Below are 20,257 nucleotides of genomic sequence, written 5' to 3'. Positions count from 1 at the left end.
GAAAATTATGGTTACCCAGATACTCTTGACTTTAGTGACAGATATAAAGAAGCTATTAGAAAGTTCAAGGAAGGAAATACTGACCCGAACCTATTTAGCTTTATGGTTCAGCACCAAATGGGATATAATTTCAAACCTGGAAAATACAAGCTCGCTAAGGGATATGATTTAATAGCATATCATCCAAATGACATGACTGAATTTACTCCGAGATATTTGGTGTCAGAGATAAATGATAATTCAACTATCTTCATGAAACGCGTAAAAAATAGAGACGGAACGAAAGAAGAAAGGGTTATGAATGCGGATGGCTTAAATAGGGAACTTGTTAAAAACGGTCTCGGAATATATGAAATGCCAGCAGATGAGGTACAAGAAACTCCACAGGAAGAAGTTCAGATACAACCAGACATGGAAGAAATAGTTCAGCAACAACAGCTAGAAGAGCCTGAAGGAAACGAACAAATCCCTCCTTTGGAAACTAACTTCACAGAACTAGATGAAGATTTGGAACAGCCGAAAAATCTTGACCCTCAACAAGAGTATGCGGAGAATATGGAATCTTTCCAAGAGTCTAAGAAAAATTCAGCTGACATAGTAGAAGAATATCGAAAAATGTTCGCCGACATACAAAAGACTCCAACATCAGATGAAAATATTCAGCATAGAATGGAAGAACTGAAAGAAAGTGTACGCAAATACAACAATCCTTTTTACTTACGACCATATAACGTTCAATCTTTGGCTGAACTCGGTGAAAATAAAAGGTTAAATTTCACCAAAACATATAGAAATGAAACATTGTTTAAAGTTCATTCAGAACCTAACCAATATGGAAACAAACCTACTTTTGTTTCTGCAGACTATGGAACTACAATGAGATGGGGTCATAAAGCTAATCCGGATAGGTGGTTCATAAACTTACAACCACAATTCCAAGAAGTTGTAGACGCAATGGAAGTGAATGGTGAACCAGATATAGCTGGTATTTTCAGCGCGGCTTTAATGCCATTGAAAGATATGAAACATGCAGATATTTTGGACCAGTATGAAATGAACATGGCTGATGGAAATATAAACACCTGACGTTCTAGAACATTTATCTCAAAGAACTACACAGAACCATAGAGATGGTATATTTGGTGAAGAGTTTAGAAAGAAAGTTAGGGAGATAGAAGGAAGAGAACCTATTGTACATGACCTTGCAAACGAAAGTTTACAAAATGTCATAAAAACTTACTTTGCAGACAATGAACTGAGAAGGGATGAATATTTAAGAAAACTCAAATGGACAGTACCAAATGAAATGTTAGTATTGAAAAACATGTTCCTTGACAAAATAAAACCAACTACAGAAATAAATGACGCAAGACTGAAACATTGGGTAAAGCTTTCCCATTCACAAAAGATATTATTGGTAACATGGAAAGAAAACCAGAATGGCTACAAAACATATATTTGGAAACGAGCTTATTCCATATGGACAAGCTCTGTTTGAAGAGCTTGAACCGGAAACTCAGGAAAGAGTCATGCAAACAATACGCGAAGACTCAAATACAAACTATGACAAAATCTTTCTAGGATATAGGTTACCTGAGATGGGCGACCAGAGCCCAAAGGCAAAAAGGACATGGGAAATTTACAACATACTAGGTGAACATGATGCAAAGATGCAACAACTTGAAGCAGAGGGCAAGTTACCAAAAGCGACACCAAAGAAGAAGAGAAGAGTAGAACAAAGTGAAAGTAGTGAAGAAGTAACTTCATCTAGTGAAAGTAGTGGCAATGAAGGAAAAAGAAGAGTTAAAAACTCAGTCAGGAAGAAAGTAAAGCTTGGTCCGAGTGGGTTCTATTATGAACATAAATCCAACTATTCTATATTTTTACCCATATGAAATGTACGCCGCTCAGAATATAACGCCAACAGTTTGGATGCCATGAACGGAAATGTTTCCGAATGGTATAACGAATGCGACAATGCCATTAGAAGGTCAGAAATAGTTCCTGGAACTTACGAATATACAACTGCTGTTTCTTATGGAAACGTAGGTGAGTTTGGAGAAGGTTCTTCAACAACAGTAGATATTGCTTGCGACAGGTTTCATATTATTTCTATTGACAACTCATTCTTATACGTGGAACAAGACATTGAAATAAAACCTTCTGCCAAGTTGTCTGACAAGAAAGGTTGCAATGGAATTTTCTATGTCGGATACCAATATGCTCCAGAAGTTTTCATGGGATATAAGATATATTCTAACTCTGACTTAGTTCAAACAGTAACATGGGCAAACTATGAATGGTTCGCTTTGAGAAACTCAGTACAACCACAAGCTAGAGAACAAACAGACCAGTATGCAAATATTGAGAAAATAAGAAGACTTGACCCTAACGTTCCAGGAGTTTATGTTAACCTTTCTGGACAAACTGCAGCAGCAGTAACCAAAGTAAAACTGAAACTTAGAGTTCCTTGTCATCTTTCCTCATCTTCAGGTTTTTAAGATACTTGCCAAACGGCAGGAAAAAATTTCTATTGAACTTACTCCAAGCAAAAATAACTTAGTCATTGCACCAACACAAGACCCATTCACTATTACAGACGTAAAGGGAACAAATCAAACGTCATTCGCCGAATTTTGCAAAGACAAAGTTGACTTAGACTTTGGTTTCTCAAACTTCAACAATGAAGTAAACTATTATTTCAATGCTGCTGGAACTGCTTGGACCCAGTTAAGTTCACATGCGAAAAATTTGAATGCAAGAGAATAGAAAGCAGACTTGCAGTCTATATGTTGGACCCAGATATTCAAATGCTTTAGCTGCCAAATATATTGCAGTTCCACTTATGTTCCCTATACACCAAATATCTGTCAAAGACTTTGCAGGTGAAGTTGGAAACCAAAGTGCTGACCCAGGTGCAAGAACAGATATGCTTTAACAACTGCAATGAAACATGCAGATACTATGTTTGTACTGTTTCAGACGAACTATAAATGACTATTCTTGTTTCTACAACCCCGGTATTAAATATCATATAAACATAGATGGCAAATATTATCCAAGAGAAGAATATTCTACAGTTGAGGATATGAGGTCATACAACTTGACATTAGATGCTATGAACTTTAAACAACAACTTCACAACAACCATTAACCCTGAAATGCAAAGTTCTATATATGCCATATGTGAAAGTATGGACTCATACAGGAGGTCAAAAAACTCAATATACAAATGGAGACCGTTCAAACTTTTGGCTTGGCATTCCATTTGCTGACTCAGAAGACTTTATGGGTGGTATTTCAACTGTTGTACTGTACAAATACAATATACTGGTGACAGACGGTCCAGATGAACTGAGAGCAAAGAAGTTTACAAAACCAATAGCACTTTTCACGGAAGATGCTCTTTTGAAAGATTCGTTCGATGAAACCTGCTGGGGCTCCTCAGATTTGCATAACGACAGCTTCCATCGAGCAGATTTGGCAGCAGGTCAGTAAGTTGTTCTTGAACTGACTTCTCTCCGTCAAATATGACAGTACGCCAGTTTTGACATAAATTGTAAGATAAACTACCTTTAGAAATATCTGTAAGTTTTGTTGTTATATTTTTGTCAACGTCAAGAACTTTCACCATTTCAGTTATACCAACTTTTTGCTTTATGAAAATATTTAGGTTCAGCAAAGACTGCTATTCATAACATTTACCATTGTTTGTATAAAGAACTATCTGTCAATGTATTTGTATTGTTTGTGTGTGTAAACTTTGTTCTGCTTCAATTCGAAGAGATACTCGAATACGTCCATCTTTTTATTCTAAGTAAAAATGTCATTTCCGAAAATAGAAGCGTGAGTGTTTCAAAGGTTTAATGGCGGTGGCAGATGTGAAGTTAAATTCACCAACTCAAACAAACAGTCAAAGTGTTATTGTCAATGTCAAAGACAGAGATGTTGAAGTGGGGAAACCATACGAAGACGAAGATGGTATAGCAATTGTTCCTGTAAAAGAACAACCAACATATCCTGAAGTTAGCAGAGACTTAAGTTCTGTTGCAGATATTCGAAACGACTACCAACAACTGAAAGACAAACTTCAAACTCAGGAGAAGATTTGTCAAGCTTTAGGTATAATGTTAAACTTGGTCGAACACAACCCTGTAAAAGTGAACTCATATGTCATTGCACTCATGAAGTCTTGAAAGAACTATTGAAACTTTTGACAGAGGCAGACGATATAAACATCAAAGAAATAGAACCCGACATTAGTTGCTGTGGTTGTTTCATATAATGTCATTGACAAGATATACGTTATGAAAGGAGGTGAAACGTTGAACTTAAAGTATAGTTTCCCAGACGTCATAAAAATATTTGACGACCACAACATTTCATTAAAATTTATTTGCTAAGTAAAAATGTCAAAACTTCTTGAAAGATGTTTGAAGAAAAATAATATAGACTTTATTTCATGTAAAGGACTTTACACACTTTTGAACGATATGAAAGACCCTGTTTTGTTTGTTCGTGTAGACAAAGGAAAGTTCTATGTCTTTACAAAATATTTGAACTTCTTAGACAGAGAACTTCAAGAAACGCCTTGTGAAAGTTTAGATGAAGTTCTTCTCCACTTTCAGAAAAAACTTTTAAATATATATAAATGGCAGAAGACATAATGGTTTAACTATTACGACTAAAAACCCTGAGTCATATAATTCTATAACAACAAACTTACAAAGTCCTCAAGGACGATATTGTAAACTAACCTTAAACACAATGACGACTAAAGCCTGTTTTGCTCTTTTGACACCAGAAGACTTTATTGTTGTGAATGGTAAAAATACTCCTTTGAAGATACTTACTCAGATATACCACCAACAGTTTTGTTGACTTATTTAATACTTTAAGGACGGGTGTAACATGTGCTGCAACTAGAGCAGGTTTCATTATGTTTGGATGTCCGACTGAGTACTATAAACAATATGAGCTAAATACAAAACTTATTTCTGGTTTTTACTACCAACAGTTTCCTATAACAGGAAAAGGTGTCATACAAGGAATGTCTTCCATTGACATTAAGCACACCAATCTTAATATATGTTTCAAACTTAGGTTCAAAGTGTTATTCGAATGTCGACAGAAACTATATGACCAAAAGATACTTATGCGTATAAACAATACTTTCTCTGCTGGTTTGCCTATTGTTCATTCGAATGCAGAATTTTCAACCTTAGTGAACTCAAACACTTTGGCAAGTATAACGTTGACATTAGTTTTGACGCAAACTTTGTTCCTGTAAAACTTTTATGTCCTATGTATTTGTCAATGACGGCAGAAAGTTTCGAATTGGAAGATGCAACTGGTGAAAGTATGTATTACAAGAACAACTTCAACAACAAATAGCTCAAGAACAACAAATGCAACAAATGCAACAACAAAGTCAAGAATAAAAAAAATATTTTTTATTTTTATAAAAATGTACAGAATAGATGTTTCAGATTTTATGACTTCAAGCATTCAGAAATATGTGTCCATTTAGAGACTATAACAAAGCAATCGAGAATTTGAAACGTTTAGTCATTTATGTCGACTCTGCCCCAGAATGTTATGTCATGAAAGAATGGGATGTAGTCTTTAACAAACCAAGAGCAACAAGAATTTTCATGAAATTTACACCAAAAATATATTTTAGGGTAGAAGGGTATATCTAACCTCTTTTCTAACCTCATTTCTAACCTCTTGAATTTTCATGAATTTTCATGAAATTTACACCAAAAATATACTACTAGGGTCATTTACGAAGAAATCTCAACAAAGTCTTTACGATGAAGTCTTGACAAAGTCTTTACGAAGAAGTCTCACAAATCTTACGAAGAAGTCTTAACAAAGTCTTTACGAAGAAGTCTTAACAAAGTCTTTACGAAGAAATTCATGAAAATTCAAGAGGGTAGAAAAGAGGTTAGAAAAGAGGTTAGATATACCCTTCTACCCTAAAATATATTTTTGGGTCATTTACGAAGAAGTCTCAACAAAGTCTTTACGAAGAAGTCTCAACAAAGTCTTTACGAAGAAGTCTTGACAAAACATTACGAAGAAATTCATGAAAATTCAAGAGGGTAGAAAAGAGGTTAGAAAAGAGGTTAGATATACCCTTCTACCCTAAAATATATTTTTTGGGTCATTTACGAAGAAATCTCAACAAAGTCTTTACGAAGAAGTCACAATAAAACATCTGTCAAAACCGCTTTTTAACTTCACTTAAAATGCCACGTAAGCTACGTAAGAATATACGTAAGAGGAAGGGAGCATTGAAACATCCAATAGTAAAACTAACACCACAACAACAGTTGCAACAACAAATGCTGAATGACCCCACTATGTTGCAACAAATGTCAAGCAATCCTATGCTTTTAAACCGAGTTGTTGGTGCACAGAGTGGAGGTTTAAGAGCGGCACTTTTAGCGAAAATGGCAGGCTATGGTGGAGCTGCAGACGGAACAGCATATAACCCTCAAAGTCAAATGAATTTGAGTTTACTCAAAAATCAAATATCAGATGTCAAAAAGTCAAACATAGACATACAGAAGCAAATAAGTGAAAACGAAAAGAAACTAGAATATGACAGACACACAAAGAAACTAAATGAGTTAACGTAGAGAAAAAGAAGAAAGAAGAACAACTGAAAGAACTAAGTACAGAGGAATATGCGAAAAAAGTGTCAGAAAAAGCAGCAGAAGTAGCAAAAATGGAACAAGATGTCATAAATTTGAAAAACCATACTACTCAATATAAAATACTGAAAGATGAAGAGATAAAACAAAAAGCCCTGAAGACATATATGGATAGCGATGAGTATAAAAAAGAAGTTGAAGCAAATGTAAAGGCAGAAAAACTTTTACAGTTGCAAAACCAAACCGTACAGTATGAAAACTTAGCCACAGAAAGTAAAAATAACGACGCGGCTATGCAAAAGGCAATGAAAAGCGCAGAATATATAAAAGCAACAATGACTGGTTAGATGCCCAAGCCAACGCTAAAGCAGCCCAACTCATAGGGTCAATAAGGACAAAAATACAAGCGGATGAAGATAGTTCAAATGAAGCTTTAACAAATGCTGACTTTAAGAACGCTTTCGAAGCTCTTCATAGTAAGGTGAAACAAGTGAACGACTTCTCATCTGGAAAGAAACTGAAGTCTGAAGGTTTCGACAAAGAGTTAAGAGAAGTAGCACAAAATATGACGAAAATAACAGATGCAGCAACGAGACAGGCAGTTCAAAGTGCCTATGACGCCGTTAGAGCAACTGTTGTGAAAAGCAAGAAAAAGAGTTACAACAGACCAAAACAGACCTAGTAAATGCTTTCTTAAAAACGAAAAGTCAGGTAGGACATTATGCTGCAGATGGAACATATGTGCCAGCTGGTGGAACTTATATACCACCAAACCCTCCAAGAGAAGCACCTGCACCAGGACTACCTAAAACATTTACATCGTCACATGGACACAGACACAGGCATGCACCAAAACCAACACAACAACAACAACAACCAGCACAACAACCAACACAACAACCAGCACCACAACCAACAGTTCAAAACACTGCACCACAACAACCACAAACAGAGCAAGGACATAAAAGAAGTAGAGAACAAGGAAACCAAGAATTCTTAAAAATGCTTAAAGAAGAGTGTGGTTCCCAGATAGTATTGACTTAGTGACAGATATAAAGAAGCTATTGGAAAGTTCAAGGATGGAAATACTGACCCGAACCTATTTAGCTTTATGGCTCAGCACCAAACGGATATAAATCTCAAACCTGGAAAATACAAGCTCGCTAAGGGATATGATTTAATAGCATATCATCCAAATGACATGGATGAATTTACTCCGAGATATTTGATGTCAGAGCTAAATGACAATTCAACTTTCGTCATGAAACGCGTAAAAAATAGAGACGGAACGAAAGAACAAAAGCTTATGAATGCGGATGACGTAGATAGGGAAATTGTTGAAAACGGTCTCGGAATATATGAAATGCCAGCAGATGAGGTACAAGAAACTCCACAGGAAGAAGTTCAGATACAACCAGACATGGAAGAAATAGTTCAGCAACAACAGCTAGAAGAGCCTGAAGGAAACGAACAAGTCACTCCTTTGGAAACTAACTTCACAGAACTAGATGAAGATTTGGAACAGCCGAAAAATCTTGACCCTCAACAAGAGTAGCGGAGAATATGGAATATTTCAAGAGTCTAAAAAAAATTCGGCTGACATAGTAGAAGAATATCGAAAAATGTTTGCCGACATACAAAAGACTCCAGCACCAGATGAAAATATTCAGCATAGAATGGAAGTACTGAAAGAAAATGTACACAAATACAACAACCCTTTTTACTTACGAGCATTTAACGTTCAATCTTCGGATGAATCTGGTGAAAATAAAAAGGTTAAATTTCAAGAAAACATATAGAAATGAAACATTGTTTAAAGTTCATTCAGAACCTAACCAAGATGGAAACAAACCTACTTTTGTTTCTGCAGACGATGGAACTACAATGAGATGGGGTCATAAAGCTAATCCAGATAGTGTTCATAAACTTACAACCACAATTCCAAGAAGTTGTAGACGCAATGGAAGTCAATGGTGAACGAGTATAGCTGGTATTTTAAGCGCGGCTTTAATGCCATTGAAAGATATGAAACATGCAGATATTTTGGACCAGTATGAAATGAACATGGCTGATGGAAATATAACACCTGACGTTCTAGAACATTTATCTCAAAGAACTACACAGAACCATAGAGATGGTATATTTGGTGAAGAGTTTAGAAAGAAAGTTAGGGAGAGCGAAGGAAAGAAACCTATTGTACATGACCTTGCAAATGAAAGTTTACAAAATGTCATAAAAACTTACTTTGCAGACAATGAACTGAGAAGGGATGAATATTTAAGAAAACTCAAATGGACAGTACCAAATGAAATGTTAGTATTGAAAAACATGTTCCTTGACAAAATAAAAACCAACTACAGAAATAAACACGCACAGACTGAAAGATTGGGTAAAAGCTTTCCCATTCACAAAAAGATATAGTTGGTAACATGGAAAGAAAACCAGAATGGCTACAAAAACATATATTTGGAAACGAGCATATTCCATATGGACAGGCACTGTTTGAAGAGCTTGAACCGGAAACTCAGGAAAGAGTCATGCAAACAATACGCGAAGACTCAAATACAGACTATGACAAACTCTTTCTAGGATATAGGTTACCTGAGATGGGCGACCAGAGCCAAAAGGCAAAAAGGACATGGGAAATTTGCAAACATACTAGATGAACATAAATGCAAAGATGCAACAACTTCAAGCAAGAGGGCAATGAAGGAAAAAGAAGAGTTAAAAACTCAGCAGGAAGAAAGTAAAGCTTGGTCCACGTGGGTTCTATTATGACATATAAATCCAACTATTCTATATTTTTACTCATATGAAATGTACGCCGCTCAGATATAACGCCAACAGTTTTGGATGCTATGAATGGAAATGTTTCCGAATGTATAACGAATGCGACAATGCCATTAGAAGGTCAGAAATAGTTCCTGGAACTTACGAATATACAACTGCTGTTTCTTATGGAAATGTAGGTGAGTTTGGAGAAGGTTCTTCAACAACAGTAGATATTGCTTGCGACAGGTTTCATATTATTTCTATTGACAACTCATTCTTATACGTGGAACAAGACATTGAATAAAACCTTCTGTCAAGTTGTCTGACAAGAAAGGTTGCAATGGAATTTTCTATGTCGGATACCAATATGCTCCAGAAGTTTTTATGGATATAAGATATATTCTAACTCTGACTTAGTTCAAACAGTAACATGGGCAAACTATGAATGGTTCGCTTTAAAAACTCAGTACAACCACAAGCTAGAGAACAAACAGACCAATATGCAACTATTGAGAAAATAAGAAGACTTGACCCTAACGTTCCAGGAGTTTATGTTAACCTTTCTGGACAAACTGCAGCAGCAGTAACCAAAGTAAAACTGAAACTTAGAGTTCCTTTGTCATCTTTCTCATCTTCAGGTTTTAAGATACTTGCCAAACTGGCAGGAAAAATTTCTATTGAACTTACTCCAAGCAAAAATAACTTAGTCATTGCACCAACCAAGACCCATTCACTCTTACAGACGTAAAGGGAGCAAATCAAACGTCATTCGCCGAATTTTGCAAAGACAAAGTTGACTTAGACTTTGGTTTCTCAAACTCAACACTGAAGTAAACTATTTTTTCAATGCTGCTGGAACTGCTTGGGACCCAGTTAAGTTCACATGCGAAAAATTTGAATGCAAGAGAATAGAAAGCAGACTTGCAGTCTATATGTTGGACCCAGATATTTCAAATGCTTTAGCTGCCAAATATTGCAGTTCCACTTATGTTCCCTATACACCAAATATCTGTCAAAGACTTTGCAGGTGAAGTTGAAACCAAAGTGCTGACCCAGGTGCAAGAACAGATATTGCCTTAACAACTGCAATGAAACATGCAGATACTATGTTTGTACTGTTCAGACGAACTATAAATGACTATTCTTGTTCTACAACCCGGTATTAAATATCATATAAACATAGATGGCAAATATTATCCAAGAGAAGAATATTCTACAGTTGAGGATATGAGGTCATACAACTTGACATTAGATGCTATGAACTTTAACAACAACTTCACAAACAACCATTAACCCTGAAATGCAAAAGTTCTATTACCATGTTATCGAATTTTTTACCATCTTCAATCATTTGCATAAAAATGTTTTGATTTCCGCCATGAACAGCACATTCTTCGGAGTAATCGGTGTATTGAGCTCCTAAATTTTTCAAGTAATTGAAACACAGTTCTGATCCATATTTAATTGCACAGTTAAGTGGTTTGATATTATCAATCTTCTCATTAATATCAAGATTTGGGAACTTACTCTTAAGATCGTCAACTTTATCCCATGCAATATAGTATAAAGGAGAATCTGTTGGATATAAATTGAAAATTTCTTCTTCTTTCATTTCAGGTTCGAATTTTTCAAATTTGATACCTTTGTAATGTAAAAGTGTCGCTAATCTCTTGTTTTTCGGTTCATGTATGTATGAAAATGTGTTCGATATCTTTTGATAAAGTTCTGAAAATAATTTAATTTCTTTAACAAGAATTTGTGAAAAAATATCAATCAAATATAGCGCCATTTGGATAGATATTTTGTGGGTTGTTGTCAATTCGATAATTTGTGAAGATATTTGTATAATATTATTGGAATTGACGCCCCAAATAATTTTTGATGCTTGATCTGGGTATTCGAATACTTTGATTGGCTTAAGGTCATTGGAAATGCACCAATTAACATTTTTTGGCTGCTCTGAACTTGACATTCTATGGAAAAGTTTTTCGCTGTGACACTTTTAGCTAAAAGTTTACAATTTTCCTAAAAATCGGCATTATAGTATGTGCTAGAATGATTAATTTGGATTATTGATTATGAAATTATTAATTATTAGTGCCAAAATATTACTACATTTGTTTTTGAGTTAAAAAACTATATATTAGATAAATGATTTAATCAATTTTTCAAAAGTATGCCACATCATGCATATTATGAATATGGACCCATCAAATATTTATTAAATTTATCATATATACCCAAATAAAATTTGATAATTATTCACAAATATTATCAAATTTTATATTTCTAAAAAATAAATATATCATTTACTACAGTTAGATACAAGCAATGTTATTACATGAAGCTTTTTTGAAATTAAGAAAGTTTATTTTCAACTTTGAAACCGTTTTCTCGGTCAAATTTGAGAGATTTTAAACTATTTATATGGCCATTAGAAGTTTATAACTAAAAAAGCTTTTGTTTAAATTCTTAAGCATTGTGTGAATTTTTACTAATAGGTGAGATCTTACATATTATCAATATGTTGAGAAAGTTATTTCGAATTTTTCTTATCACTCATTGTATTCAGAAATGTGATTAATATGGAAGGTGTTCACTTATAGGGTGTAAATATGTTATGATTCCCAGTATCAATATACAAAATATTTCATAGTCTAAGTTATATTAAAGATTTTTTGAAGAAATTAATCTCAAATTCTTTCAGTTAAGTATTTAAAATGGAAAAGCTTCTGTTTGATTGTTAGACTCATATTAGTACAATCTTTTCATAATTGTTTTATTTCTCAATTCTAAACTGATTTTGAGTTATTTCGAAATCAAAATTGAATTTTTGATTTTTTTCCCCATTGATAGAAAATATTTCTAGACATACTATTGATGTCAATACATAATTTATCTTATAAAACAAATTTATGTTATAGAAAAATTCGACAATATCACATATTGAGTGAGAAACAGTCGTTTTACAAGATTTTGTAAACTTCAGAATTTCATCCCTTTAAGTTTACAAAGATGTGATCCCACTCAAAAATAAATCAAAGATTTTTATTTTCCAATTCATTATTCTAGTTTAATCATTAAGGATCTCGTTTGGAAAAATAACGGCTGGGATCTCCAAATTCCAAAATATAAGCTTCTCCAGTTTTGTAAATTTTTTTTGTAAAATTATATCCCATTATTTATAATATTTGTTTCTTATCAAAATGTCAGATTTTAACTTTAAAGTTTAAAAATGTAAAAGCTTCCAATGAGTTCACCTCATATTTTCTCCATGGAGACGTGGAGAAAGACAAACTAGTTCGATTTCTTCATGGAGATGGAGAAATGGAGAAGCTTTGGAGACGTGCATTACCTTCGTTTTCATGGAGACTTCCTATGGGCAATATTTTTGTGATTTCAATGATCTATTGATCCCAGTATATAGTTCCAATATTTGTTTAGATTTATAATTTAAATTTTATTTCTTGAATATTAATCATCATTTATGGCGAATTTAAAAAAAAAAAAAAAAAAAAAAAAAGGAAGTGGGGCTTCCAGGCACTTCGTGCCTTCTAGCCCTGATGTTGATGTTTAGAATATGAGAGAGGTCCTATAAACCGGAGAAAGTGTCATATAAACATCTGTCATTTTACTCAGAATTTTCATGAAATTTACACCAAAAATATATTTTAGGGTAGAAGGGTATATCTAACCTCTTTTCTAACCTCTTTTCTACCCTCTTGAATTTTCATGAAATTTACACCAAAATATATTTTAGGGTAGAAGGGTATATCTAACCTCTTTTCTAACCTCTTTTCTACCCTCTTGAATTTTCATGAAATTTACACCAAAAATATATTTTAGGGTAGAAGGGTATATCTAACCTCTTTTCTAACCTCATTTCTAACCTCTTGAATTTTCATGAATTTTCATGAAATTTACACCAAAAATATACTACTAGGGTCATTTACGAAGAAATCTCAACAAAGTCTTTACGATGAAGTCTTGACAAAGTCTTTACGAAGAAGTCTCAACAAAGTCTTTACGAAGAAGTCTTAACAAAGTCTTTACGAAGAAGTCTTAACAAAGTCTTTACGAAGAAATTCATGAAAATTCAAGAGGGTAGAAAAGAGGTTAGAAAAGAGGTTAGATATACCCTTCTACCCTAAAATATATTTTTGGGTCATTTACGAAGAAGTCTCAACAAAGTCTTTACGAAGAAGTCTCAACAAAGTCTTTACGAAGAAGTCTTGACAAAACATTTACGAAGAAATTCATGAAAATTCAAGAGGGTAGAAAAGAGGTTAGAAAAGAGGTTAGATATACCCTTCTACCCTAAAATATATTTTTGGGTCATTTACGAAGAAATCTCAACAAAGTCTTTACGAAGAAGTCACAATAAAACATCTGTCAAAAACCGCTTTTTAACTTCACTTAAAATGCCACGTAAGCTACGTAAGAATATACGTAAGAGGAAGAGAGCATTGAAACATCCAATAGTAAAACTAACACCACAACAACAGTTGCAACAACAAATGCTGAATGACCCCACTATGTTGCAACAAATGTCAAGCAATCCTATGCTTTTAAACCGAGTTGTTGGTGCACAGAGTGGAGGTTTAAGAGCGGCACTTTTAGCGAAAATGGCAGGCTATGGTGGAGCTGCAGACGGAACAGCATATAACCCTCAAAGTCAAATGAATTTGAGTTTACTCAAAAATCAAATATCAGATGTCAAAAAGTCAAACATAGACATACAGAAGCAAATAAGTGAAAACGAAAAGAAACTAGAATATGACAGACACACAAAGAAACTAAATGAGTTAAACGTAGAGAAAAAGAAGAAAGAAGAACAACTGAAAGAACTAAGTACAGAGGAATATGCGAAAAAAGTGTCAGAAAAAGCAGCAGAAGTAGCAAAAATGGAACAAGATGTCATAAATTTGAAAAACCATACTACTCAATATAAAATACTGAAAGATGAAGAGATAAAACAAAAAGCCCTGAAGACATATATGGATAGCGATGAGTATAAAAAAGAAGTTGAAGCAAATGTAAAGGCAGAAAAACTTTTACAGTTGCAAAACCAAACCGTACAGTATGAAAACTTAGCACAAGAAAGTAAAAATAACGACGCGGCTATGCAAAAGGCAATGAAAAGCGCAGAATATATAAAAGCCAACAATGACTGGTTAGATGCCCAAGCCAACGCTAAAGCAGCCCAACTCATAGGGTCAATAAGGACAAAAATACAAGCGGATGAAGATAGTTCAAATGAAGCTTTAACAAATGCTGACTTTAAGAACGCTTTCGAAGCTCTTCATAGTAAGGTGAAACAAGTGAACGACTTCTCATCTGGAAAGAAACTGAAGTCTGAAGGTTTCGACAAAGAGTTAAGAGAAGTAGCACAAAATATGACGAAAATAACAGATGCAGCAACGAGACAGGCAGTTCAAAGTGCCTATGACGCCGTTAGAGCAACTGTTGTGAAAAGTCAAGAAAAAGAGTTACAACAGACCAAAACAGACCTAGTAAATGCTTTCTTAAAAACGAAAAGTCAGGTAGGACATTATGCTGCAGATGGAACATATGTGCCAGCTGGTGGAACTTATATACCACCAAACCCTCCAAGAGAAGCACCTGCACCAGGACTACCTAAAACATTTACATCGTCACATGGACACAGACACAGGCATGCACCAAAACCAACACAACAACAACAACAACCAGCACAACAACCAACACAACAACCAGCACCACAACCAACAGTTCAAAACACTGCACCACAACAACCACAAACAGAGCAAGGACATAAAAGAAGTAGAGAACAAGGAAACCAAGAATTCTTAAAAATGCTTAAAGAAGAGTGTGGTTTCCCAGATAGTATTGACTTTAGTGACAGATATAAAGAAGCTATTGGAAAGTTCAAGGATGGAAATACTGACCCGAACCTATTTAGCTTTATGGCTCAGCACCAAAACGGATATAATCTCAAACCTGGAAAATACAAGCTCGCTAAGGGATATGATTTAATAGCATATCATCCAAATGACATGGATGAATTTACTCCGAGATATTTGATGTCAGAGCTAAATGACAATTCAACTTTCGTCATGAAACGCGTAAAAAATAGAGACGGAACGAAAGAACAAAAGCTTATGAATGCGGATGACGTAGATAGGGAAATTGTTGAAAACGGTCTCGGAATATATGAAATGCCAGCAGATGAGGTACAAGAAACTCCACAGGAAGAAGTTCAGATACAACCAGACATGGAAGAAATAGTTCAGCAACAACAGCTAGAAGAGCCTGAAGGAAACGAACAAGTCACTCCTTTGGAAACTAACTTCACAGAACTAGATGAAGATTTGGAACAGCCGAAAAATCTTGACCCTCAACAAGAGTATGCGGAGAATATGGAATATTTCCAAGAGTCTAAAAAAAATTCGGCTGACATAGTAGAAGAATATCGAAAAATGTTTGCCGACATACAAAAGACTCCAGCACCAGATGAAAATATTCAGCATAGAATGGAAGTACTGAAAGAAAATGTACACAAATACAACAACCCTTTTTACTTACGAGCATTTAACGTTCAATCTTCGGATGAACTCGGTGAAAATAAAAGGTTAAATTTCAAGAAAACATATAGAAATGAAACATTGTTTAAAGTTCATTCAGAACCTAACCAAGATGGAAACAAACCTACTTTTGTTTCTGCAGACGATGGAACTACAATGAGATGGGGTCATAAAGCTAATCCAGATAGGTGGTTCATAAACTTACAACCACAATTCCAAGAAGTTGTAGACGCAATGGAAGTCAATGGTGAACGAGATATAGCTGGTATTTTAAGCGCGGCTTTAATGCCATTGAAAGATATGAAACATGCAGATATTTTGGACCAGTATGAAATGAACATGGCTGATGGAAATATAACACCTGACGTTCTAGAACATTTATCTCAAAGAACTACACAGACCATAGAGATGGTATATTTGGTGAAGAGTTTAGAAAGAAAGTTAGGGAGAGCGAAGGAAGAGAACCTATTGTACATGACCTTGCAAATGAAAGTTTACAAAATGTCATAAAAACTTACTTTGCAGACAATGAACTGAGAAGGGATGAATATTTAAGAAAACTCAAATGGACAGTACCAAATGAAATGTTAGTATTGAAAAACATGTTCCTTGACAAAAATAAAACAACTACAGAAATAAACGACGCAAGACTGAAAGATTGGGTAAAAGCTTTCCCATTCACAAAAGATATAGTTGGTAACATGGAAAGAAAACCAGAATGGCTACAAAAACATATATTTGGAAACGAGCATATTCCATATGGACAGGCACTGTTTGAAGAGCTTGAACCGGAAACTCAGGAAAGAGTCATGCAAACAATACGCGAAGACTCAAATACAGACTATGACAAACTCTTTCTAGGATATAGGTTACCTGAGATGGGCGACCAGAGCCAAAAGGCAAAAAGGACATGGGAAATTTGCAACATACTAGATGAACATAATGCAAAGATGCAACAACTTCAAGCAGAGGGCAATGAAGGAAAAAGAAGAGTTAAAAACTCAGCCAGGAAGAAAGTAAAGCTTGGTCCACGTGGGTTCTATTATGACATATAAATCCAACTATTCTATATTTTTACTCATATGAAATGTACGCCGCTCAGAATATAACGCCAACAGTTTTGGATGCTATGAATGGAAATGTTTCGAATGGTATAACGAATGCGACAATGCCATTAGAAGGTCAGAAATAGTTCCTGGAACTTACGAATATACAACTGCTGTTTCTTATGGAAATGTAGGTGAGTTTGGAGAAGGTTCTTCAACAACAGTAGATATTGCTTGCGACAGGTTTCATATAATTTCTATTGACAACTCATTCTTATACGTGGAACAAGACATTGAAATAAAACCTTCTGTCAAGTTGTCTGACAAGAAAGGTTGCAATGGAATTTTCTATGTCGGATACCAATATGCTCCAGAAGTTTTTATGGGATATAAGATATATTCTAACTCTGACTTAGTTCAAACAGTAACATGGGCAAACTATGAATGGTTCGCTTTAAGAAACTCAGTACAACCACAAGCTAGAGAACAAACAGACCAATATGCAACTATTGAGAAAATAAGAAGACTTGACCCTAACGTTCCAGGAGTTTATGTTAACCTTTCTGGACAAACTGCAGCAGCAGTAACCAAAGTAAAACTGAAACTTAGAGTTCCTTTGTCATCTTTCCTCATCTTCAGGTTTTTAAGATACTTGCCAAACTGGGCAGGAAAAATTTCTATTGAACTTACTCCAAGCAAAAATAACTTAGTCATTGCACCAACGCAAGACCCATTCACTCTTACAGACGTAAAGGGAGCAAATCAAACGTCATTCGCCGAATTTTGCAAAGACAAAGTTGACTTAGACTTTGGTTTCTCAAACCTCAACACTGAAGTAAACTATTATTTCAATGCTGCTGGAACTGCTTGGGACCCAGTTAAGTTCACATGCGAAAAATTTGAATGCAAGAGAATAGAAAGCAGACTTGCAGTCTATATGTTGGACCCAGATATTTCAAATGCTTTAGCTGCCAAATATATTGCAGTTCCACTTATGTTCCCTATACACCAAATATCTGTCAAAGACTTTGCAGGTGAAGTTGGAAACCAAAGTGCTGACCCAGGTGCAAGAACAGATATTGCCTTAACAACTGCAATGAAACATGCAGATACTATGTTGTACTGTTCAGACGAACTATAAATGACTATTCTTGCTTCTACAACCCTGGTATTAAATATCATATAAACATAGATGGCAAATATTATCCAAGAGAAGAATATTCTACAGTTGAGGATATGAGGTCATACAACTTGACATTAGATGCTATGAACTTTAACAACAACTTCACAACAACCATTAACCCTGAAATGCAAAGTTCTATTATGCCATATGTGAAAGTATGGACTCATACAGGAGGTCAAAAAACTCAATATACAAATGGAGACCGTTCAAACTTTTGGCTTGGCATTCCATTTGCTGACTCAGAAGACTTTATGGGTGGTATTTCAACTGTTGGTACTGTACAAATACAATATACTGGTGACAGAGATGGTCCAGATGAATTGAAAGCAAAGAAGTTTACAAAACCAATAGCACTTTTCACAGAAGATGCTCTTTTGAAGATTCGTTCGATGAAACCTGCTGGGGCTCCTCAGATTGGCATAACGACAGCTTCCATCGAGCAGATTTTGGCAGCAGGTCAGTAAGTTGTTCTTGAACTGACTTCTCTCCGTCAAATATTGACAGTACGCCAGTTTTGATATAATATTGTATTATAAACTTTCCTTTAGAAATATCGGTCAGTTTTGTTGTTATATTTTTGTCAACGTCAAGAACTTTCACCATTTCAGTTATACCAACTTTCTTTGCTTTATGAAAATATTTTGGTTCAGCAAATATTGCTATTCTATAACATTTTCCATTGTTTGTGTAAAGAACTATTCTGTCAATGAACTTGTACTGTTGTGTGTGTAACTTTGTTTTGCTTCAATTCAAAGAGATACTCAAATACGTCCATCTTTTTATTCTTAGTAAAATGTCATTTCCGAAAAATAGAAGCGTAAGTGTTTCAAAAGGTTTAATGGCGGTGGCAGATGTGAAGTTAAATTCACCAACTCAAACAAACAGTCAAAGTGTTGTTGTCAATGTCAAAGAAAGAGATGTTGAAGTGGGGAAACCATACGAAGACGAAGATGGTATAACAATAGTTCCTGTAAAAGAACAACCAACATACCCTGAAGTTAGCAGAGACTTAAGTTCTGTTGCAGATATTCGAAACGACTACCAACAACTTAAAGACAAACTTAAAAACTCAGAGAAGATTTGTCAGGCTTTGGGTATAATGTTAAACTTGGTTGAGCACAACCCTGTAAAAGTGAACTCATATGTCATCGCACCTCATGAAATTTTGAAAGAACTATTGAAACTTTTGACAGAGGCAGACGATATAAACATCAAAGAAATAGAACCCGACATTGCTTGCTGTGGTGTTTTCATACAATGTCATTGACAAGATATACGTTATGAAAGGAGGTGAAACGTTGAACTTAAAATATAGTTTCCCAGACGTCATAAAAATATTTGACGACCACAACATTTCATTAAAATTTACTTGCTAAGTAAATGGCAGAAGACATAGTGGTTTATACTATTACGACTAAAAACCCTGAGTCATATAATTCTATAACAACAAACTTACAAAGTCCTCAAGGACGATATTGTAAACTGACCTTAAACACGATGACGACTAAAGCCTGTTTTGCTCTTTTGACACCAGAAGACTTTGTTGTTGTGAATGGTAAAAAATACTTCTTTGAAGATACTTACTCAGATATACCACAACAGGTTTTGTTGACTTATTTAATACTTTAAGGACGGATGTAACATGTGCTGCAACTAGAGCAGGTTTCATTATGTTTGGATGTCCGACTGAGTTTAGTATAAACGATATGAGCTATAATACAAAACTTATATCTGGTTTTTACTACCAACAGTTTCCTATAACAGGAAAGGTGTCATACAAGTTTGTCTGTTCCATTGACTTTAAGTACACCTATTTTATATATTGTTTCAAACTTAGGTTCAAAGTGCTATTCGAATGTCGACAGAAACTACTATGACCAAAAGATACTCATGCGTATAAACAACACTTTCTCTGCTGGTTTGCCTATTGTTCATTCGAATGCAGAGTTTTCAGCTTTAGTAAACTCAAACACTTTAGCAAACATAAACTTAACCTTAGTTGACGCAAACTTGTTCCTGTAAAACTTTTAT

General features: G+C 34.8%; 2 protein-coding genes and 1 pseudogene across 3 annotated transcripts, besides 3 other annotated features; 2 read left to right on the top strand and 1 right to left on the bottom strand.

Moving 5' to 3' along the window:
* The first annotated feature begins 1,439 nt into the window (after positions 1-1,439).
* Positions 1,440-5,702: a mobile genetic element.
* A 5,047-nt stretch (positions 5,703-10,749) lies between these two features.
* Positions 10,750-11,406, bottom strand: TVAGG3_1013460 (protein ubiquitination; the record flags this gene model as incomplete). Its single annotated transcript, XM_001579554.2, has 1 exon — positions 10,750-11,406. A coding segment is annotated over one exon (657 nt), but the record flags the coding sequence as incomplete, so codon positions are not given.
* A 1,005-nt stretch (positions 11,407-12,411) lies between these two features.
* Positions 12,412-12,436: a mobile genetic element.
* Positions 12,437-16,599: 4,163 nt separating this feature from the next.
* Positions 16,600-17,052, top strand: TVAGG3_1013440 (protein of unknown function, DUF4106 family; the record flags this gene model as incomplete). The annotated part of the gene is made up of 1 exon (XM_051254599.1): positions 16,600-17,052. One exon carries the CDS (start codon positions 16,600-16,602, stop codon positions 17,050-17,052), a length of 453 nt encoding a protein of 150 aa, XP_051080173.1.
* Positions 17,053-17,138: 86 nt separating this feature from the next.
* Positions 17,139-20,257: part of a mobile genetic element that runs on past the window's edge.
* Positions 17,488-18,484, top strand: TVAGG3_1013430 (annotated as a pseudogene). Its single transcript has one exon. A coding segment is annotated over exon 1 (997 nt).

Source organism: Trichomonas vaginalis, chromosome I (genome assembly GCF_026262505.1).
Source record: "Trichomonas vaginalis G3 chromosome I, whole genome shotgun sequence".
Lineage (NCBI taxonomy): Eukaryota > Parabasalia > Trichomonadida > Trichomonadidae > Trichomonas > Trichomonas vaginalis.
The sequence above is the reverse complement of the archived record's forward strand: the minus strand, read 5'-3'. Positions and strand labels throughout refer to the sequence as shown.